At 34.1% G+C, this 19,702-nt stretch overlaps 1 protein-coding gene across 5 annotated transcripts in view; it reads right to left on the bottom strand.

The window, feature by feature from the left end:
- The window catches only part of AKAP9 (A-kinase anchoring protein 9), a 136,916-nt gene that overhangs the window by 37,669 nt on the left and 79,545 nt on the right, over positions 1-19,702 (bottom strand). For all 5 annotated transcript variants that reach the window (XM_023724639.1, XM_023724643.1, XM_023724641.1 and 2 more), the window contains 4 exons: positions 11,221-11,383; positions 9,484-9,696; positions 6,834-7,066; positions 5,780-5,899 (listed from right to left, as the gene is read on the bottom strand). In XM_023724639.1, coding sequence (XP_023580407.1) covers positions 5,780-5,899; positions 6,834-7,066; positions 9,484-9,696; positions 11,221-11,383 — 729 coding nt within the window. The remainder of the gene's footprint in view (positions 1-5,779; positions 5,900-6,833; positions 7,067-9,483; positions 9,697-11,220; positions 11,384-19,702) is intronic.

The following is a 19,702-nucleotide window of genomic DNA, read 5'->3' as shown; positions in this document are numbered from 1 at the left end:
CTTGGAAACTCTATGGGGCAGTTCTAGTCTGTCCTATAGGGTCGCTATGAGTTGGAATCAACTCGATGGTAACGGGTTTCGTTTTTTTTTTTTTTTGGATCTTCAACAAAAGGTCAAAGTCCATTTAATGGGGAAGAAACAGTCTTCTTTAACAAACGGTGGAGGCAAAAGTGGATATCCATATGCAGAAAAATGAATCAGGAGCCATACCTCACATTATGTACAAAAACTAACTCAAAATGGTTCAAAGACCTAAATGTTAAAGCTAAAACTATAAAGTTCCTGGAAGACAACACAGGGTCAAAACTAGGGGACCTAATCTTCAGCATAAGTAGCCTATCAAACAAAACTAAAAATTCACAAACAGAAGATACATTAGATAACTTGGACCTCCTAAAAATTAAATACTTATGCTCTTCAAAAGACTTTACACCAAGAGAGTAAAAAGAGAACCCAAATACTGGGAAAAAATCTTTGGCAAAGACATGTCTGATAAGGGTCTAATCTCTAAAATATATAGAAAACTTCAACAACTCAACAACAAATAGACAAACAATCCAATCAAAAAGTGGGCAAAGGATATGAACAGACACATCATCAAAGAGGACAGTCAGGCAGCCAACAAATACATGAAAAGATGCTCTTGATCATTAGCCATTAGAGATATGCAAACCAAAACTACCATGAGATACCATCTCACCCCTGCAAAATTGGCACTGATCAAAAAAACAGAAAACAACAAACGCTGGTGAGGGTGTAGGGGGATTGGAACTTATACACTGCTGGTGGGATTGTAAAATGGTACAACCACTATGGAAAACAGTATGGCACTTCCCCAAAAAGACAGAAATAGAAATATCTTATAATCCAGCAATCCTACTCCTAGGTATATATCCTAGAGATATAAAAGCAGTGACACGAATAGACACATGCACACCTATGGTCACTGCAGCATTAGTCACAATAGCAAAAACATGGAAACAACCTAAGCCCATCAACAAGTGAATAGATAAATAAATTGTGGTACAGACATACAATGGAATATTACTCAACCATAAAGAATGAGGAGTCCCTCGAAACATAACATGGATGAAATTTGGAGGGCATTATGCTGAGTGAAATAAGTCAATCACTAAAAGACAAATATTGTATGGTCCCACTATTATAAAAAGTCAAGAATAGACACACAGAAAGCAAAGTTCTTTCATGGTTACTAGGGATAGGAGCGAGGAGGGGGAACTACTTTCTAGATAGTAAACACTTTTTACTTCCAGTGATGGGAAAGGCAAGACCAAATATTAGTGAAGTCAGCACAACCTGACCGAGGTAAATAAAGACACCAAGAAGTACATGAGAAAAAGGGTCAATTTCGGTAAATGCTATAACATACAGTTTTTCAACAACAGTAAAAACAACCAAAAAACGTGTATGGCTACATAGGTAGATATGGATACATACATGTGTATAGAAAGGCATATTCGAGTAAATGCACTTGCATGTATAGGTGTATCTGGAGGCATATGCACATACACGTTTGTATGTGCTGCATATATATATCCACATACATAACAAACCACATAGGCGGCACAGTTACGGAGCCTTCCTAGACATATCTAAACAAATTTCAGGATGCACTTACTGGGTTAACAGACTTGGGACCATAGTCTCAGCATAGTCAATTGGCATAACATAGTTCACAAAAGATAATGTTCTACATCCTAGTTAGGTGAGTAGCATCTGGGGTCTTAAAAGCTTGTGAGTAGCCATCTAAGATACAACTATTGGTACGAAGCAAAAGAGAATGAAGGAAATCAAAAGCTCAAAGAAGAAGTCAATCCATGGGACTAATAGCCCACATAAACCATAACCTCTTCTAACCTGAGACCAGAAGAACTAGATGGTGCCTGGCTACCACTACTGACCATTCTGACCAGGGACACAATAGAAAATCCCAGATATACTGGAAGAAAAATGTAGAAAGAAATGCAAATTCTTTAAAAATGCCAGGCCTACTGGACAGATAGAGACTAGAGGAACACCTGAGACTATCTCCCTACGATAACCTTTTAATGTGGAACTGAAGTCATTTCTGCACGTCACCTTTCAGTCAAATAACAGATTGGCTTATAAAACGAACAATATCACTGAATAACAGATGCACAGAGACCAGTCACCAACAGACTCTGAAAGAAGTGACATGATTGGTTAATAACAATATATCAATATCAGTTCATCAATGTAACAGATGTACCACATTAGTGCAAGATATGAATAATAGAGAAACTTTGGGCAAGGGGCATACGGGAACTCTCTGCACAATTTTTCTGAACACTTAAAACAGCTCTAAAAAATAAAGTGTATTAAAAAATAAAATACAATGTGACAACACTAAAAAATAAAAAAAACAGTATCACCCGTGAGTAATGTGCTTCCTTACACAATAAAATATGTAAGACCAAATAGTCAACATTTACCCAGAAACAAAGGTGAGAATGCAAGGAGGGGAAGGGAAGCTAGATCAATGGAAACAGAACAAACAGAATGGAAATAACGAGACTACTGACACATTGTAAAAATTGTAACCAATGGCATGGAATAATTTGTATAGAAGTTGTTAAGGGGAACCTAATTTGCTGTGTAAACTTCCACCTAAAACACAATAAAATATTACTAAAAGAAATTTTTAAATGCTATGTTAATTATATTTTTGGTAGGCATACAGCAACTTATTTGTCCCAACTGAATGTTAAATTTTCTGGATTAATAAAACTAAGTAGCACTAGTAAAAAAAAAAGAAATTGTTTTCATTTAACCTTTTTAAAGAAATTCTTTCTCTTAAGCCTAAGGCTTTCTCCAGCTAGGAGAAAATAAATTGTATTTCTGAATAATGTTTAATTACAAGCTTTAATGGTGTAATTACACTAAGACCTAACAGAAATGACAAATTTGCAGAGTGCTGACTTACCCTCTTATGTGAGATAAATTACCTAGAAAATCTTTCACTGATTTTACTTTTTATTCCACAAATGATTATAGCCAATACATACAACAGTATAATGGCTTTGAATGCTGCAAGAGTGGGAGTAGATATTTGATACAGTCAACCTATATATTCCTTCAGCCTAAAACAGAGATAAGAATCCAGGAGTGGTTGAGGGACTAGGTACAGCTTGAAAGACTTTCCCTAAGTGATTCTGATATGCTAGTCCCTTGAAATCAGTGGCTCTGTGATGACAGAATGCAGAAAGGATTAATAAAATGGCTTATGAAATTAGTTATGATTAAATTAGGAGAAAACCCTTAGCAAAAAAAGAAATGTGATTGTAAGGAATTCTTATTTCAGTGAGATACTTTGCGAAAATTATTTAAAATGACAATTATTCCTCCACAACTTATAGGTTCAAAGATGACAGCAATAAAACCACTGAGGAGAAACTTTAACCATAATGGGTGGACTAAGATTTGGAGTAAGCTCAAAAGAAAAGGCAACAAAGCAGGCACAGCAAAATAGCACAATATACTATAATAGATGTTTTTGACCTAGAGAAACCAGAAGCTGGCGAATCAGATCTGGCAATGTAAGCAGAGAACAAACGGATCACAATGTTCCTGGAGAAAAACCAAACGTACACATCCTTGTTAGCTTCTGTTTAACGAATGAGGCAGGTCAAATCTTTCAAATGTAAGAATACTATATAATAGGAGATACCTGTCCTAACGTCTAGAGTTTAAATATTCTGTTGAGTTTCACACTCGTTTTGAAAAACTGAAAACATGTTTGTTAGGAATAAGGCCAACAATTACAAACTCTGTGTGTTGAGAACTTCTCTATTGCTCTAGTAGATAAGAGTATTCTATGTCGGATTATTTCTATTCAAAAAGGATGTAGGTAACACAATATTTTACTGCAGTGAGTCACAGAGGCATTTTATACTTCTTTAGAATTATTTTAAGAGAAATGAAATACAGTAAACTACACAGAAATTATGTACACAAAAATTTTTATTTTCGTTTCAGAAATAAAATAGTTACCATTTATTAAGTGTTCACTATGTACCAGGTCAATATGCCTATCAGGTAGGTGCTATTACCATCTTTATTTCAGAAATGAGTAAACAGATTTAGAGAGGCTGACTTAGCCACTGTCACTCATCTAATAAATGGCAAAGCCATGATTCAAACCGGCATTGTCTTACTCCAAGCATAATCTCTTTATCACCATGACAAGTTACCTACATAAATGGAATCTTCCCTCATTCATATAGAATTAACTTGATAAATATGGAGTTCTGGCTATGTTTCTATATTTTATAAGGAAAACGGACAGATGAAGTGAAAAAAGTAGAAGCAGGGAGAAATGGTTAGGAGGTTACCACAATGGTCCATGCAAGCAATGATGATGGCTAGGATTTAAAGAGATGATTGAAGACGGAAAGCAAGACACAGCGCAACCAGACTCACCAATGGGTTAGAAGTGCAGGATGAGGAAAAGAGTGGAATCAAGGATGAATTCCAGGTTTTAGCAACAAGAAAGGCATACTTGGCTGAAAAAGAAACATGTTTTACTCTTGTCTTTCTTTGCTGGAGAGCAGTCAGGAATCAAGATCTCTCCTTTGGACATGTTAATTTTGAGAACTCTAAGTAGATACGTAGAGTCCAAACCAAACCAAACCAAACCCATTGCCATCGAGTCGATTTTGACTCACGGTGACCCTATAGGACAGGGTAGAACTGTCTCATAGGGTTTCCAAGGCTATACTCTTTATGGAAGCAGACTGCTACATCTTTTTTCCACGAAGTGGCTGGTGGGTTGGAATCACCAACCTTCTGGTTAGCAGCTGAGCACTTAACCATTCTGCCACTAAACCAAAAAAAACCTACTGCCGTCGAGTTGAGTCCGACTAATAGCAACCCTATAGGACAGAGTAGAACTGCCCCATGGGGTTCCTAAGGAGCACCTGGTGGATTTGAACTGCCGACCTTTTGGTTGGCAGCCAAATGCTTAACCACTGTGCCACCAGGGCTCCTTATACGTAGAATAGGCAGTTGAATATTCAAGTCTGGAGCTCAACAATGATGTCAGAGCTGGAATACAAATGTAGAATCATTTATGGGTAATCACCTAGGAAGAGAATATTGATACAGAAGAAAAGGGGGGCCCAAGACTAATTCTTGGAGCACTCCATTATTTAGACTTTGGATAGAAAAACAAAGACTAGAGAGAGGAGACAGTGACTCAGGATGACACAGAAGCCAAGAGAAGGAAGTGTTTTTCAAGAAGGTGGCTGTAACACCTCTGAAAAGTCAAGTGAGATGACGACAGAGAGATGATTCTTAGATACAGTCATGAGATTGTGGGTAACCTCTACAAGACCAGTTTCAATGAAGTGGAGGTATGAACTCCATTAACATAAACAGCCTGGAAATTTCACGGGAGTGGGCTGAGAAGAGAATGGGAGATGGGGAAGTAAAGACAGTTAATATAGGCAACTCTTTCAACCAGTTTTGTTGGGAACAGAAATAGAAAAGTCTATTTAATTGGGTAGTACTAGAACATGTTATACAGATGGGAATGATTCAATAGAGTGTAGTCCAAATTTCACTACAAATATTTATTTTTAGGGTTTCAAGGACCTTCTCATGTTGAAGTAATATTTAATTTTCTGATTTTAAGATTTATATATAATAGAAAGAATTCATTTTTAATTTTTTCATTATATGTATCTTATTTTATATCCAAGATACAAATTACTATAAGCAATCTCAACAAAGTTCTTACCTCTTTAGTTTGGTGTTCACTGATAGGCTGGAACCGAGGTACAACCTTAAGCTGCTGTTCTAGTTTCTGTATTTCCTGTTGGAATACATCTCTCTCATGTTCTCGATCAATGGCTTGCTCCTAAAATTTAAAAATAATAATAGTAACTGAAGAAACAATATTTACTGAAGCTATTTTTCCCATACTTCCCTTTAATTATAGGTGTAGTTTTGTTTGAAGGCAAAGGATCTCTGACAGAATAGTCCAAACCATTAAGGTTTAGAAAGATAACATTCTTTCATGGTACATAGTCTATTTTTGGCTCTTAAACAAAAATGGAAGCATTTAAGTATACTCTGAAGCACAACAGTTCCTCTTCATGCAAATAATGTGCAATACAGAATGAAAAAAGTATTCTCCTTAAAATGTACTTAAATTTTTGGAACAAAGGAGAAATTCCCCTGTTAACTTAATCAAATATGTAAAACAAGCTGTTTGATAAACTAATTTCTTTCATCCTAATCTAAGTTTTATATCTAAAATTGTAAAATGTAAGGATCTCATTTTCTGATCTGTGAAGAGAACATCAGGCTTAAATAAAACTCTAAAAAGCAAATCTGTGTGAAATTGGAGATTAAATCTTTTTTTGGAAGGGAGTAATGACAGCATAACAACTATTTCCATCCTGTTTCCAAGGGTCCACTGACACCCCGTGTATGCATCTTCTCAGGGTAAAGCAGCACTGGCCAATTAGCTCTGAGGAGCAGTGCTTGTTTTGAATACTGGTTAAAATAAAGAGTACAATGAGCTTCTTAAACTCTGAATTTGGAAAGGCTAATTGGAAGGGTTTATTCATAATTTGGCTGTATGGCTTTGAATTCTAAAAGTTGTACAACAAAAATAATCGGAATTTTTTACTGGAATAGCACTTGTCAATTGATTGGTAAAATATACATATAAGTGAAAACATTAGCAGTCACGAGTCTCTTCATAATTTAAAATTCACAAACCTACAGTAATAAATAGCAAGTAGCATTCCACTGAGATAATCCATCCGTAAATTAGGAATACTTACATCTAAAAATTTTCTCATTTTTTCTAACTGTTTTTCCAGTGCTTGGTTTTGCTGTCTTAAGTCCATTAACTCAGCATTTTTTTCTTGTTCCAGCTCTATAAACCTACTGACTTGTTCCTCGACATCTATTTCTAGTGCTTTCACTTGTTTTTGAAGGTCATCACGTACTTTTTCAGCTTGACACTGTACTTCTAGTTTTTCCTTCATTAGCTTTTCTGTTTCCTGTAGTAATTCTGTTTACAAACGTAAAAGTATACTAAGTTAAATCACGATTAATGACATTATGATAGTGAAATCACCTGTAAGTGTTCAATTTTTTTCTTCATGAGATAAAAGATCTGGGTTTTAATTCAAACACACATAAGGTAAATATTCACTTATGAAAATATCATATATTTTAACATATTTATATATAAGTAAACAAGCTAGTAACAATAAAATTATAAAGAATTAACAGAATAGAATTATGTCCTGTCACTAAGAAGAATATTTTTGTGAAAACAGCATAGCAAATGACAAATAAATCCATTTTTACTATGAAGAAAAGGACAAAATCTAATTTAAGTTCAAGAATAAGAAAAACTTACCATTTTCTTTACCTAGAGCAAAAATCAATTCATTCCAAACCCATAAAGTCACTTTTATGTGCATACACAATACACATAAAAGATCAAATACTGTAAATCTTTAACCAAGGCCATTAAGAATCATGGAAACAGAAACACAATTGCAGTCAGAGTTTCCGGTTAGTCTTATTCCTTACTAGATCCATATTCCTGAGTTGCTCTTGCATGCTTACATGCATGTTCAAAGGAAAACTGACAAGTATGAGACAATGTGGTATAGTGCTTATGAGCAGAGACTATGGGTTCAAATCCTAGTAGCTCTGCCATTTATCTCCAATGTGACACTTAACATGCTATCCTTCAGTTTCCTTATATGTGATAATAGTACTGATCTCTTACAGTTACTGTATGATCAAAGGAGTTAATATATGTAAAAAATATTTCTTAGGATGTGGTAACCACTATAAAAGTGTTAGCTATTAATAATAAGTACACATAGCAAAAGTAAAACAATTTTCTAGTGAAGATGAAAGGAACATGTTCCAAGAGTCTTCGTACTAACTGCACTCAGAACCAGTATAGTTCTATAGGATATAGAACTGTTTTCTACAGAAAACAGCTTTCCTTTTAAAACAATACAGATATTAGAGGTTAAAATAAAATCACCCAGAAAGCCTTTTACCAGATTTCACTGATCCATTTGATACCATCATCTTATATACTTCCTGATTTAGAAAGAGCATTTGGAAAGTCATAGGTTGCAAGAGTTTAATCTATTTGTTAATGAAAAAAAGTTTTAATAAAACAACATATTTTTTAAAAAATTGAAATAGTCTTAAGCTCTGTGCAAAAATAGATATAAGATGATGGTCACTATGAATCTAAGATATTAATTTCAAGTAAAAATGTGCATTTTTATTGGAAGAAGTTTTTGTTAAAGAGAAAAACTGTAAGTAGGAAACACACATCAGAATTGCAAAATGAAAGACATGTTAGTTGGCTGAAAATTTAAGGGTCACCCAACTTTTTGAGATGTGAGTCTACCACGCAAAGATTGGCCATGCAATTGCATAAACACACCTGCTCCAGGTGCTGCATCGACTGCAGCATCTACTAGTCCTAAGAGAACAGGAAAAGTAAAAAGAAAACAAAAAAGAAAACAAAAACATGATAATTTATATGCCTTCTACTTCCTAAAATAGGATAATACACAAAAAAAGAATTAGAAGCAAAAGGTGAAGTTGATTATTATCACTGGTAACATTTTGAGAAGTTCTAATACTTCGTGAATATTTACATTTATCACATGTATACTCTCCACATTAAAAATGCCAACCCTAAACCTACACTGAACTAATGTAACCAGAAAGAACTTTACAATATTTCAAAAATACTATATTTCTAAACTGATAAAGTGAAATTAGTGAAGCTACACATCTATAATTTCAACTGTATTATGTAGTATAAAACTGAGGACACACAAAAAATGAAAGTTCCATCATTGCAAAGACTGATATTTATTTTTTTACCTCTAAACAAACTTCAAGATGTTACCTAATTTCTCATTTAAAGAAAAATTAAGGGAAATTTATAAATTTAAATACTTAACGACTTCTAGCAGCCTTTTCAATCTCTTCTACTTGCAGGTCGAAGTCCACCTTCACCTGCTCACTACTCATGTCAGGTCAGCGCTCTTAGTTATTTAATCTAAGTATAATTTTTGCTGCCTCTCTGCTATTAAAAGAACCAAAGTTTACATAATTTTCAAAATATCCTGCCTCATTATTTGCAGCTTTCTCTTAAGGCAGAAGCTTGGGGATAAATGAAGAATGACCTTTTCCTGTTAACATGTGCTAAAGGTGGGGAGGGGCAGAGTGGGGGAGGCTGAGGGGAGGGAATCCTGATCCACATCGTTAGCTAATAAGACATTTACCTAGAAGTTAATTTTCTTACAATTTTTGAAGTCCTTATATAAAACACATGAAAATGGCACTGAAAAAGGAAAAAAAAAAGCCAGTTTGAACTTTTAAAGAATATAAATAAAATTAGAACAATGTTTCATATAAAGTCTGAAAAGTACATACGTTGTTCAACAGGGCCTGCCTCTGCTTTCATAGCCTCCTTCTGTCTGGACAGTAATTCTCTTTCTTCTTGGATTTGCTGTCTCTCTGCTTCCAATTCTTGTAATCTATTACCTTCACATAACAACTCCTGCTCAAGACGATCTATTATATCAGATTTTTCCTGAATTTGCCTTTCAAAAAACGTTCTTTCATCTGCATAGCCATCAATGACACCTATAAAATAAACAGGGAATTGGATTATAACTCATGTCACATTTTACCATTAGATTTTAATATAATCAATAACAGGTGTACTCTTAGCAAAACTTTAAATCATTTCAACCTATTACAATTCTTGAATAAATTTACTGCTGATGATAGCAGTAACTACTAACTTTCTTTTTATTGAAACATAAGGTTTATTTTGAGCAGTTATTCTATATGCTTATATGGAGACCATTCAGATTCCAAAAAAAAAAAAAAAAAAGGCAAATGCTTGGAGTAAGTTGGTTATAATGAAGCTTATATAGAGAAGAGGAGGGAGAAGAATAAAAGATCAACCATTTACTAATCTTAACATGATTGATTGAACCCTGCCCTCCCCTTTTACTGTGATCAACTGATAACAGGTCACAAGGTGATCTTTGGCCCTCCACCCATCTGCAGCCATAATACCTTTTGAAATTTAAATTAAGTAAGCTTGGCTCCCAAAAGGAAAGTAAGGATTAGCAACTTTGGGTGAAAAAAGCCACTAGCAGGATTAATTTTGGGTCAGGAATTTTTCTGGTTAATATGTGGTTTTGTGGGTAAGAAAAAAACCCTTAAAATCAAAGTAAGATGTCTGTTATTAATTTTTCTCTATGACATCTCTCCCCTCTTGATCACGATTCAATTAAAATCTTTGATCAACTAAGTGTTGGCCGGGCATCATTTAGGTTTCTTCGGGTCTCATAGGTACTGCTTTATGAGGTACCTTTTTGTGAAACACATTTCCGTTGGTTCCTTAGCTTCTTTTCTGTTGTTGCTCCAGTTGGATGAAGACTATCTACTGTACCTTACAAGGCCACTAACAAGTAACTACTAACTTTTAATATGGTACGTTCCATGCAGCCTTTTTCTTGTTAACCATTGTGACCAAGTATGAAATTTCTCTGAACTCTGTATTACTTTGCTATGCTAAAGTATCATTATCATGTAAGTGTAACTCATTTTATATTAAATAGATATAAATAGATAGGTTCCTGGAAAGCTGAATATATATCAGATGCTTGTGAACTGAATCACATTTTAAATATACTAGAGAAGGCTGATATTTTAAGTAATTCTAGAAGAACAATACCCCACAACAGCATGGTAAAATAAAAAGTGCATGGGGCTTTAGAGGTTTAAATCCTGGCTTCACAACTTAATGGTTAGCTTGAACAATTTATTTATTAACATCTCTTAGCTTCAGTTTCCATATCTTTAAATCATAAGAGTTGTTTCAGGATGATGGGATTATGATAAAAACTCATCATTATTCATTTCTATATTTTCTAAAATTTTTACTATTTTATGTAATTCTATTAATTTTTTTTATAATTTAAAAAATATATAGTTTTAGAAATTACTTGGAGGAACTCTGAAGATAAACTACAACTACTCTTCAGTGGTTACTTTAAATTAGATCGGTGGTTTCCAAACCTGGCTGTGTATCAAAATCTCTATTTTCAGATTTGAAATTTTTCCAGTCTCAGTTGCCAACAGCAAGGTGCTTACCCTCAGCCTTACTGAGCTCCACAGCCAGCTGTTCCCTGGCCCTAGACTCCTCGTGAAGGCGCTCTCGCAATTCTTCTTGGCACCTGAGGGACTCTGTCACTTCTTGTTTCTGTCTAAACGACTCACGCATCAACTCTGTCTGTGTAACTTTTGCATGTTCGAGCTAAACAAGGAGAGGAAGTACACATGAAGGAAGACAATTAAATCATTGGGAATCCAGTGTCATTCTCCATTAAAGCTAAATAAAAAGGATTTAAAAAAAAAAATAAAGATTCTTGAATTGCAGCCATTTAAATATTTCTAGTGCATGCTAACATTAGTAATAGAATAAATTATAGAAAAAAGTAGATTAGCTGTGTACAACGTTCCATAAGAGGTGCATTCTGGTTTTACTGAACAAAAGAATAGGCTTCTTTTGGAAATAAACTGCTTTAAATCACTAGATCCGCATTCTATCAAATAAAGGAAGATACACAGTTAATGAGGCACAGGATCTTTTTTTGTATTTGCTAAAGCATTTTATGTAACTGTGTGCTCTATGATAATTATGTTTCCTTTGTATTTAATATTCTATTGATCGTGATTCCTATGGTGTGCTGCTGTATCAACACTGTGGGGGACTAATAATATATGATTAATACAATGGCATCAATGATACAAAATCATAGTAGCAAAATAAAAAGAAATTACATTTATAACCCATGTGTTTTAACTAAAAGCATTACATTTCTATCCATTTGTGAAACATCTACAAGACTCCATATGAACATTCAGTTTATTTTTCAAAATCTGAGAATACAAGGCATTAACCACAAGCACGGTTTCCTTAAAAAACTGTTATTGGCACACATACTTACCTCATTCTTAAATAAGTTCTAAGGTGACAAAGTACGTACTTGGGGCTAAAACTCTCAATTAGAAGATAACCAGATCACTGTTACTGAATATGCTCTATGAAACTGCAGAAAAGCACTGATTCCAACTTAGTTTTCTGGGCTCCTGACTGCCAGTACCTGCTTATCTGTTTTTATTGAAACTACTACTTGGGAAAAATTTGAGCTCAAATGTTTCTAGTACTTAGTCTTAAATCATTAACACTATTCAACAAATTTTAAAAAGCAATGACCATATACATTAACAAAAGGCTCATAGTAATGCTGAATTTTAAAATTTATATATAAAGTTTTGTGTATTAGAAAGATTATCGTATTTGAAACTTAAAATATGAATCACATGTAGAGTGGTTTCTAATTTATAGTCAGACAGCGGTAATGTATTATAAAATTATGACATTTAAGAATAGCTTATTGTTAAACAAAAGACCTCTGCTCTTCCCATCTGAATGGTATTAACCATAGCAAATGGATTTTAGAGTTATTAAAATTCTTTATGGTTACTCTAAATCAATTTCCAAAATATTCAGTATGCAATTATTCTTGTTTTAATGTTTTAAATATCATTCACATTTTATTAATTGAAAACAGTATGAATGCACATTTAAGATTCATAATAAAAAATTAAGTGTGAATTTTAAATCATAAAATATTTCCTAAAATATCTGTAACGTGTTGATACCTCAAAAAGGATAAAATTTTATATTTTTACCTTTGATTGGCAGAGTATTTTTCCTTTAAATGTGGATAACTAATGTGCATTAGTTTTTATTATAAAGAAACATGACCATAAAGTAATGAACTAATTTCTACAGCACTACTTCCCTGCTTTTACAGCTATAACCCACATTTTAAAAATATATCAATTGTTTCTACATATACATATGTAATTTTTTTCTGTAAATTATATAATTGTTGCCTGATAAATACATGAAACTTCTAGAAGAGTGCAAAACTACGCTCAAAAAAGGATATGAATTTTCTTTCTTTTTCAAATTTACTATACAAACCAATAAAATAAATATGCGCTTTAGATAAGAAAATTAAGTAAGTCTTTTCTTCTATATACTACTTCTTGGTAAGCTCTAAACTAGCCTTAAAGTGCACTAAAATGATATTTACCATAAAACCATTCAGTAATAACTTCATGTTTATAAAAATAAATAAATAAATAAGTTTTAACAACCAAACATGGTAAATCTAGCAAACTAATTTCATTTATAACAGATGGGATCCACATTTTATTGGTATATGAGACCCCTTCAAATGCTCATCCAAATAGTTTATGCTTAAAAAAATCTCATTCAGTTACGGTATGATTTATCCCCAATATGTATACTATTTTGAAGCATATAAAATTTTAGATTTGGTATTTTAAAAATATTTAAGGAACTATTTATTACTATTACATTAAAAGTATGTATAAATACTGACTTTCTGTTTGAGATGATGAAAAACTTCTGGAAAGAGACAGTAGCGATGGCTGAACAACACAGTGAAGTAACTGTCACTAAATTGTACTTTCAAAAATGGTTAAAATGGGAATTTTTGAGTTAAATATATTTTACTACAATAAATTTTTTTTTTTAAGTGTGTGTAAACTTAAGTAAATATTCTGTTGCTTTAATATAAAAGTTGGCAGGAGAGGCAATAAAACTAACTTCTGAAAACCATCTGGCTTGCTAAATATTAACTAGTATATTATAGTTAAAGCCAGGAAAAGTCCTAAGAAGTGCTGAGTAACTTGTAGTGAATCATTCACAACATATGTTTTAAGTGCTGAACCTGAAATACTAAATATGCAGCCTCTGTGCTAAATGCTTACTCTTAACAATGTTTATAAAATGCATTTCACAAAAAAAGCTCAAAAGAGTACTTCCTCATAGGATTAGTAGGCAGATTAAAAACAATCTTTTTTTTGTCTGGTGCTACAGTCAATATGTCATCAATTGTAAACACTTCCTAACTGGCTCACTGACAAGTCACTTCGCTGTTTTAGGCACCACAATGCCTATTCTCTCAAATATAATCATTCCATTTTTACTTAAGATGGGCATAATAAAAATGCAAAAGCAAGCAGGATCTTTTTAAACAGCTTTCCTGCTACTGAAGAACTGTAATATTATCTCATTCTGCCAAGCTGGGGCTCTTAGACCAAATTTGTTGTTGTTAAGTGCTGACAAGTCGGTTCTGACTCATAGTGACCCTACATACAACAAAATGAAACGCTGCCAGACCAAATGTAGTCCGTCAATATATCCATGATGAACGCAGAGCAACACGCCAAACAACAACAAACAAGCCGCTATTGCATTTAACCTTCCTAAAGACAGTTAAAATTTCACTTCTCGTTATACACAGATTTTTAACTAAATCAATATTTTTTTCATACTTACTGAATAAGGAGGAGTAGGCAGTGAAATTCTAGAAATAAGCTTTAATATGTGCCCATTTCTTTTATGAATAAAATGAAAAATAGAAGTATTAACAATTACTGAATTATTTTCATCCAAATGTTCACAGAGAGGAAAAGGATTTGGTAAAGGGATGCGAGATTCAACCTCATAAATGTCTTCATCTTGTTCTTCCAACCAAGAGCCACTGAGTCTGACAGTTGCCAAATGAGTACTGTAAGAATCCATTCTAGAAGATGCAGATGCCAATCTTCCTCATGTGCTTTATCAGTTGTTCACTACATTTAAAAAGTTCTTTTCAGTTTATCCAGATAAAATTTTCATACCAGTATGAAAATTCTTTTTGGCACTATCAAATAAATATTATGAAATTAATCCATACAACTGAACAATAAAAGGGAGGGAAAAGTCCAGAAAAATATCCCTACAAATTTAAAAACACTCCATCAGTCTTCATACAAAAACAAAACTAAAAAACAAAAACAAAACCAAAAACAATTAAACAAACAAAAATAACCCCTTTTCAACTAGAATAATTAAATCCTTGAGAAAACAGAAGAACGAAAACATAAATATCTAATTAGCTTGGCAATAAAACAACTTTCAACATCAAATATATGTCTGTGTTAATAACTAAGCCTTCCAGGCAGAACCCGGCAGGAAAAGTCAAGTTTTAAATCTCCATAGTAGCATAGCAATCTTGAGAAATGCAGTTGCAACATTATTTCCCTCGTTCTTGCTGCCTCACTCAATTCAAAAGGAAAAGCTCTTCTGAACTGAGCTATTCAGTCTCTCATGCTGAGCCAAAGGATTCTAGTCAGTTTCCCCTGAGGAAAAGGTTCAGAATAGAGGGTGTGGTGTACTGTCTTTACCTACAGGTACACCGACAGGTGGAATGTGCATTATTCCCGCCCACAAAAAGCCTGCCTAACAGGATCCAAGTTCCACCTCAGAGCGCTGAATACGGCATTTAGGCAAGCTTATAATGCTTCTAAAATAAGCTGGTGTTTTTCCATTCCATTAAAAAAATTGTTTTAATTTACAAATGTGAAATCAGTATGTTTGAGTCCACATTTCTAATCTAGTTCTTCAAGTACATCAAATAATCCTCATTTCTGGAAAACTAAATAAGCACTTGCTTCCGTTCTCCTTAGAACTAATAGTCATTCTTTTGTGCAGCCACTGAAATGAAATATAGACAGTTCAGCTATAATCTATTTTCACACTGAATTGTTTACAGAGGAAATGTTAAGGAAAAAAAAAACACACTTTTAAGCTGTACTGCATATAATAGTTGGTAATTACACCACGTAACATATCCTATGAACTCTGACTAAAACCCCAAGTGACAAATAAGAGCAGTGAGTTAGCCTCTGGTCATTCCAGAAACTGGAATAGTCAATCAACTAGCCACTCAGAATATTTAAAGATAAACACCTTACTTTTTAATATTTAGAAGTTCTCAATAATAAAAGTTGTTCTTTTTTTTTCAATAAAGCAAAAAGCTTTACTTTTGGTGGCTTTTCTCTGTCCAATAACTAAATATCTTAAATCTACAAAGCCTTTGTCTAACATGGAAAATCCCATACAAAAGCAACCAGGTAATATCAACAAAAATCCATTTTATTGACACTTACAGTACAAAACATTATTTAAAGGAGCCAATACCCAAATCCTTCACAATGGGTTAACCAGTAAGGCAGAGAAAATGTGCTCACCATCTACAAAGAGAAGGTGTGGGGCAGGGGAGGGGCAGCTAGCCACCTCTTCTCTTGGCAATGACAAATTTCTCATTATTATGTGATTCCTCTAGTTAGTCTGTGAAGATGTCTTAGCATCTGTGTAAGATGGAAGCCTAGCCCTACCACGGCTACAGCTAAATCTGATTTTACTGGAACTCTGGCAGATATAAAATTATCAATATCCTAGCTGTTCAACTTCAAGAAGTGGTGACAAACATACTTAGCATGTCACTACCTCTCTCTCTGTTCTCTCTGCAAATTAGTTTATTTTGATAAGTTGGTGTCTAACTTCTCTTATTTGAAGCAAAAACAAAAACCTGTAAGTAAGAGCTATCTCCTCATAAACAGCAACATGTAGGTCAAGATAAGAACTAACCACAAAGAAAAGAGAAAAACCAGAAAGGGAAAAAAACCAAAAAACCTCAAAAAAGCGGTAGATCAAACGATTTAGGACGGCGGCAAACAGTCCTCATAACAACAGTATATTCACTGATAGTACATTATAGCAATTGATTTTCAGAAAGGTGACCGTGAATTAAAATAATTCAAATTATATTGTATTTTTTTTCATCTTAGAAACAGGGCTTTGAGCCTGTTCAGTCGGGTTTGAAACTGCTGAGAATTTGCATTTCTAGCAAGTTCCCAGGCAATGTTAATGCTGCTGGTTAGGGACCAATTCTGAGAACCACTAGTAGAGCAGTGATTCTCAAAATTTATTACATGTAAGAATCACCGGGGATCTTGTTAAACCATAGATTCTGATTCAGTATATCTGGAGTGGAAATGTAAATTCTTAGCAGGGGTTCAAACTGGAATGAACTGGTTTGAAGTTCTGCTCAGAAAATGTGTGAAATTGTTTTTTTGTGGCAATCAAAACCAGTTCAAACCACTGTGGACAACGATTTGGCACCTCTTTAAAAAGTCAGAAATACAAATTTCATACGATCCAGCAATCCCATTCTTAGGAATATATACTAGAGAAATAAGAGTTGTTACACGAATAGACATATGCCTACCCATGTTTACTGCAGCATTATTCACAATAGCAAAAAGATGGAAACAACCTAAGTGCCCATCAACAGATGAATGGATAAACAAACTATGGTACATACACACAATGGAACACTACACAACAATAAAGAACAATGATGAATCCATGAAACATCTCACAATATGGATGAATCTGGATGGCATTACGTTGAGTGAAATAAGTCATTCACAAAAGGACAAATATTGCATGAGATCACTACTATAAAAACTCAAGAAAAGGTTTACACGTAGGAAAAAAAATAATCTTTTATGTTTATGAGACAGATGAGGGTTGGAGAGGGGGAATTACTAACTAGATAGTAGACAAGTATCAACTTTGGTAAAGGGAAAGACAACACACATATAGGGGAAGTCAACACAGCTTGACCAAGACAAAGCCACAGACGCTTCCTAGACACATTCAAATACCTTGAGGTACCAAGTTACTGGGGTTGAGGGCTGGAGGCCACCGTCTTGGGGGACATCTAGATCAACTGGCATAAAGTAACTCATACAGAAAATTCTACATCCTACTTTGGAGAGTAGCATCTGTGGTGTTGAAAGCTTGCAAGCAGCCACACCTAAGATAAATCTACTGGTCCCAACCCCTCCAAAGCAAAGGAGAATGAATAAAACCAAAGATACAAGGAAAATATTAATCCAAAGGACTAATGGACCATATGAACCACAGTCTCCACCAGCCTGAGCCCAGAAGAACTAGATGGTGCCTGGCTACCACCACCAACTGCTCTGACAGGGATTACAGTGGAGGACCTAAACAGAGCAGAAAAAAAATGTAAAACAAAATTCAAATCCACACAAAAAGACCAGACTTACTGGCCTGACAGAGACTGAAGGAACCCTAAGACTATGGCCCCCCGACACCCTACTCAGAACTGAAGCCACTCCCAAAGCCCACCTTTCAGCCAAAGATTAGACAGGCCTATAAAACAACAATAACACATGTGAGGAACGTGCTTCTTAGTTCAATCAACTATACAAGACCAAATGGGTAACACCTGCCCAAAAGCAAAGATGATAAGGCAGGAAAGGACAGGAAAACTGGACGAATGGACACGGGGAACCTGGGGTAGAAAGGCGGAGAGTGCTGACACACTGTGGGGATTGCAACCAATGCCACAAAAACAATTTGTGTATAAGTTTTTAAACGAGAAACTAATTTGCGCTGTAAACTTTCACCTAAAGCACAATAAAATAAAAATAAAAAACTCATTATGAACATTTTGATGTATTTCCCTATAACCTATTCTTTATATAATTAATATTATACTTTGTTTGCATTAGATATCCTGATTGTTTTACTCATATATTGCCATGTCCTTAAACTTTTCTCCTAAAGATTTAAAAAAAAAAAGAGTTCAAATAAAATGACTTCAATTTTTAGAGGGACACATTTTTTAATTATCCACACTAGCTCATTACCCTCAGGTTTATGATATTCAAGAGCTTACTGTATATTTGAAGGCCATTTATCTACAGTATAGCATTAGGTTTCCCAAACTAAACAGTTTTAATTTAAACATTAATGTCAAGTTATTTAATCTTTCCCCATACGTCATCTTCCTCACTGTAAAAACACTTCCATTGCTCTCTTTTGGATTTTGATTTGTTTACTTATTTAGCTGAGGGACTAAATCCAGGGTACAGACCCTGACAGAGCCCTGACCAGTGCTAAGCACACTGGGGCAAATCAGATGGCAGTGTCTAGGTGTTTCAATACTTTGATTCTAGTTATGTTTACAACACAACACTAGCAAAACAAAAAGTTAGTACATACTGCTGTTTCATCCTCAGGAAAAGTCTCTTTTTGAGAAAATATAGACGCATGTAGTTTAGGTTCCATTACTCTCAAAAATGAGTATTAGGAAACTCATGAGACGTTATCCTATAATGAAAATCAACTCTGTGGGAGTAAATTCCTTATTCATTAATTTCTTCCAGGGCGTAAAAGAATCTCTTGGTAAATATACTCCTATGGCTCTAAATAAAAAACATAAATATCAGAGCCCTGGTGGAATAGTGGTTAAGAGCTTGGCTGCCAACCAAAAGGTCAGCAGTTCGAATCCACCAGCTGCTCCTTGGAAACCCTATGGGGCAGTTCTACTCTGCCCTGTAGGGTTGCTATCAGTTGGAATTGACTCGATGAGCCTGGTTTTTTTTTTTTTTTTTTTTAATGGCTATAAAAGTTTTATTTTAGTGTCTTGCAACAAACAAGCATTAAATTAAAAATAGTGCATATTAATAAAAATTAAAGACTACTATGAATTGTAAATTTTAAATAAACAAAGTTGACAGCACATATATTAACTGACAATCCTATGAACTTAATATAAAAAAACAATATTTTGAAATGTTTTATTTATTCAGATTTTCTTTAAATGCC

This window comes from Trichechus manatus, unplaced genomic scaffold (genome assembly GCF_000243295.1).
Source record: "Trichechus manatus latirostris isolate Lorelei unplaced genomic scaffold, TriManLat1.0 scaffold00253, whole genome shotgun sequence".
NCBI classification, from domain to species: domain Eukaryota; kingdom Metazoa; phylum Chordata; class Mammalia; order Sirenia; family Trichechidae; genus Trichechus; species Trichechus manatus.
This window is presented reverse-complemented; position numbering and strand designations above follow the sequence as displayed.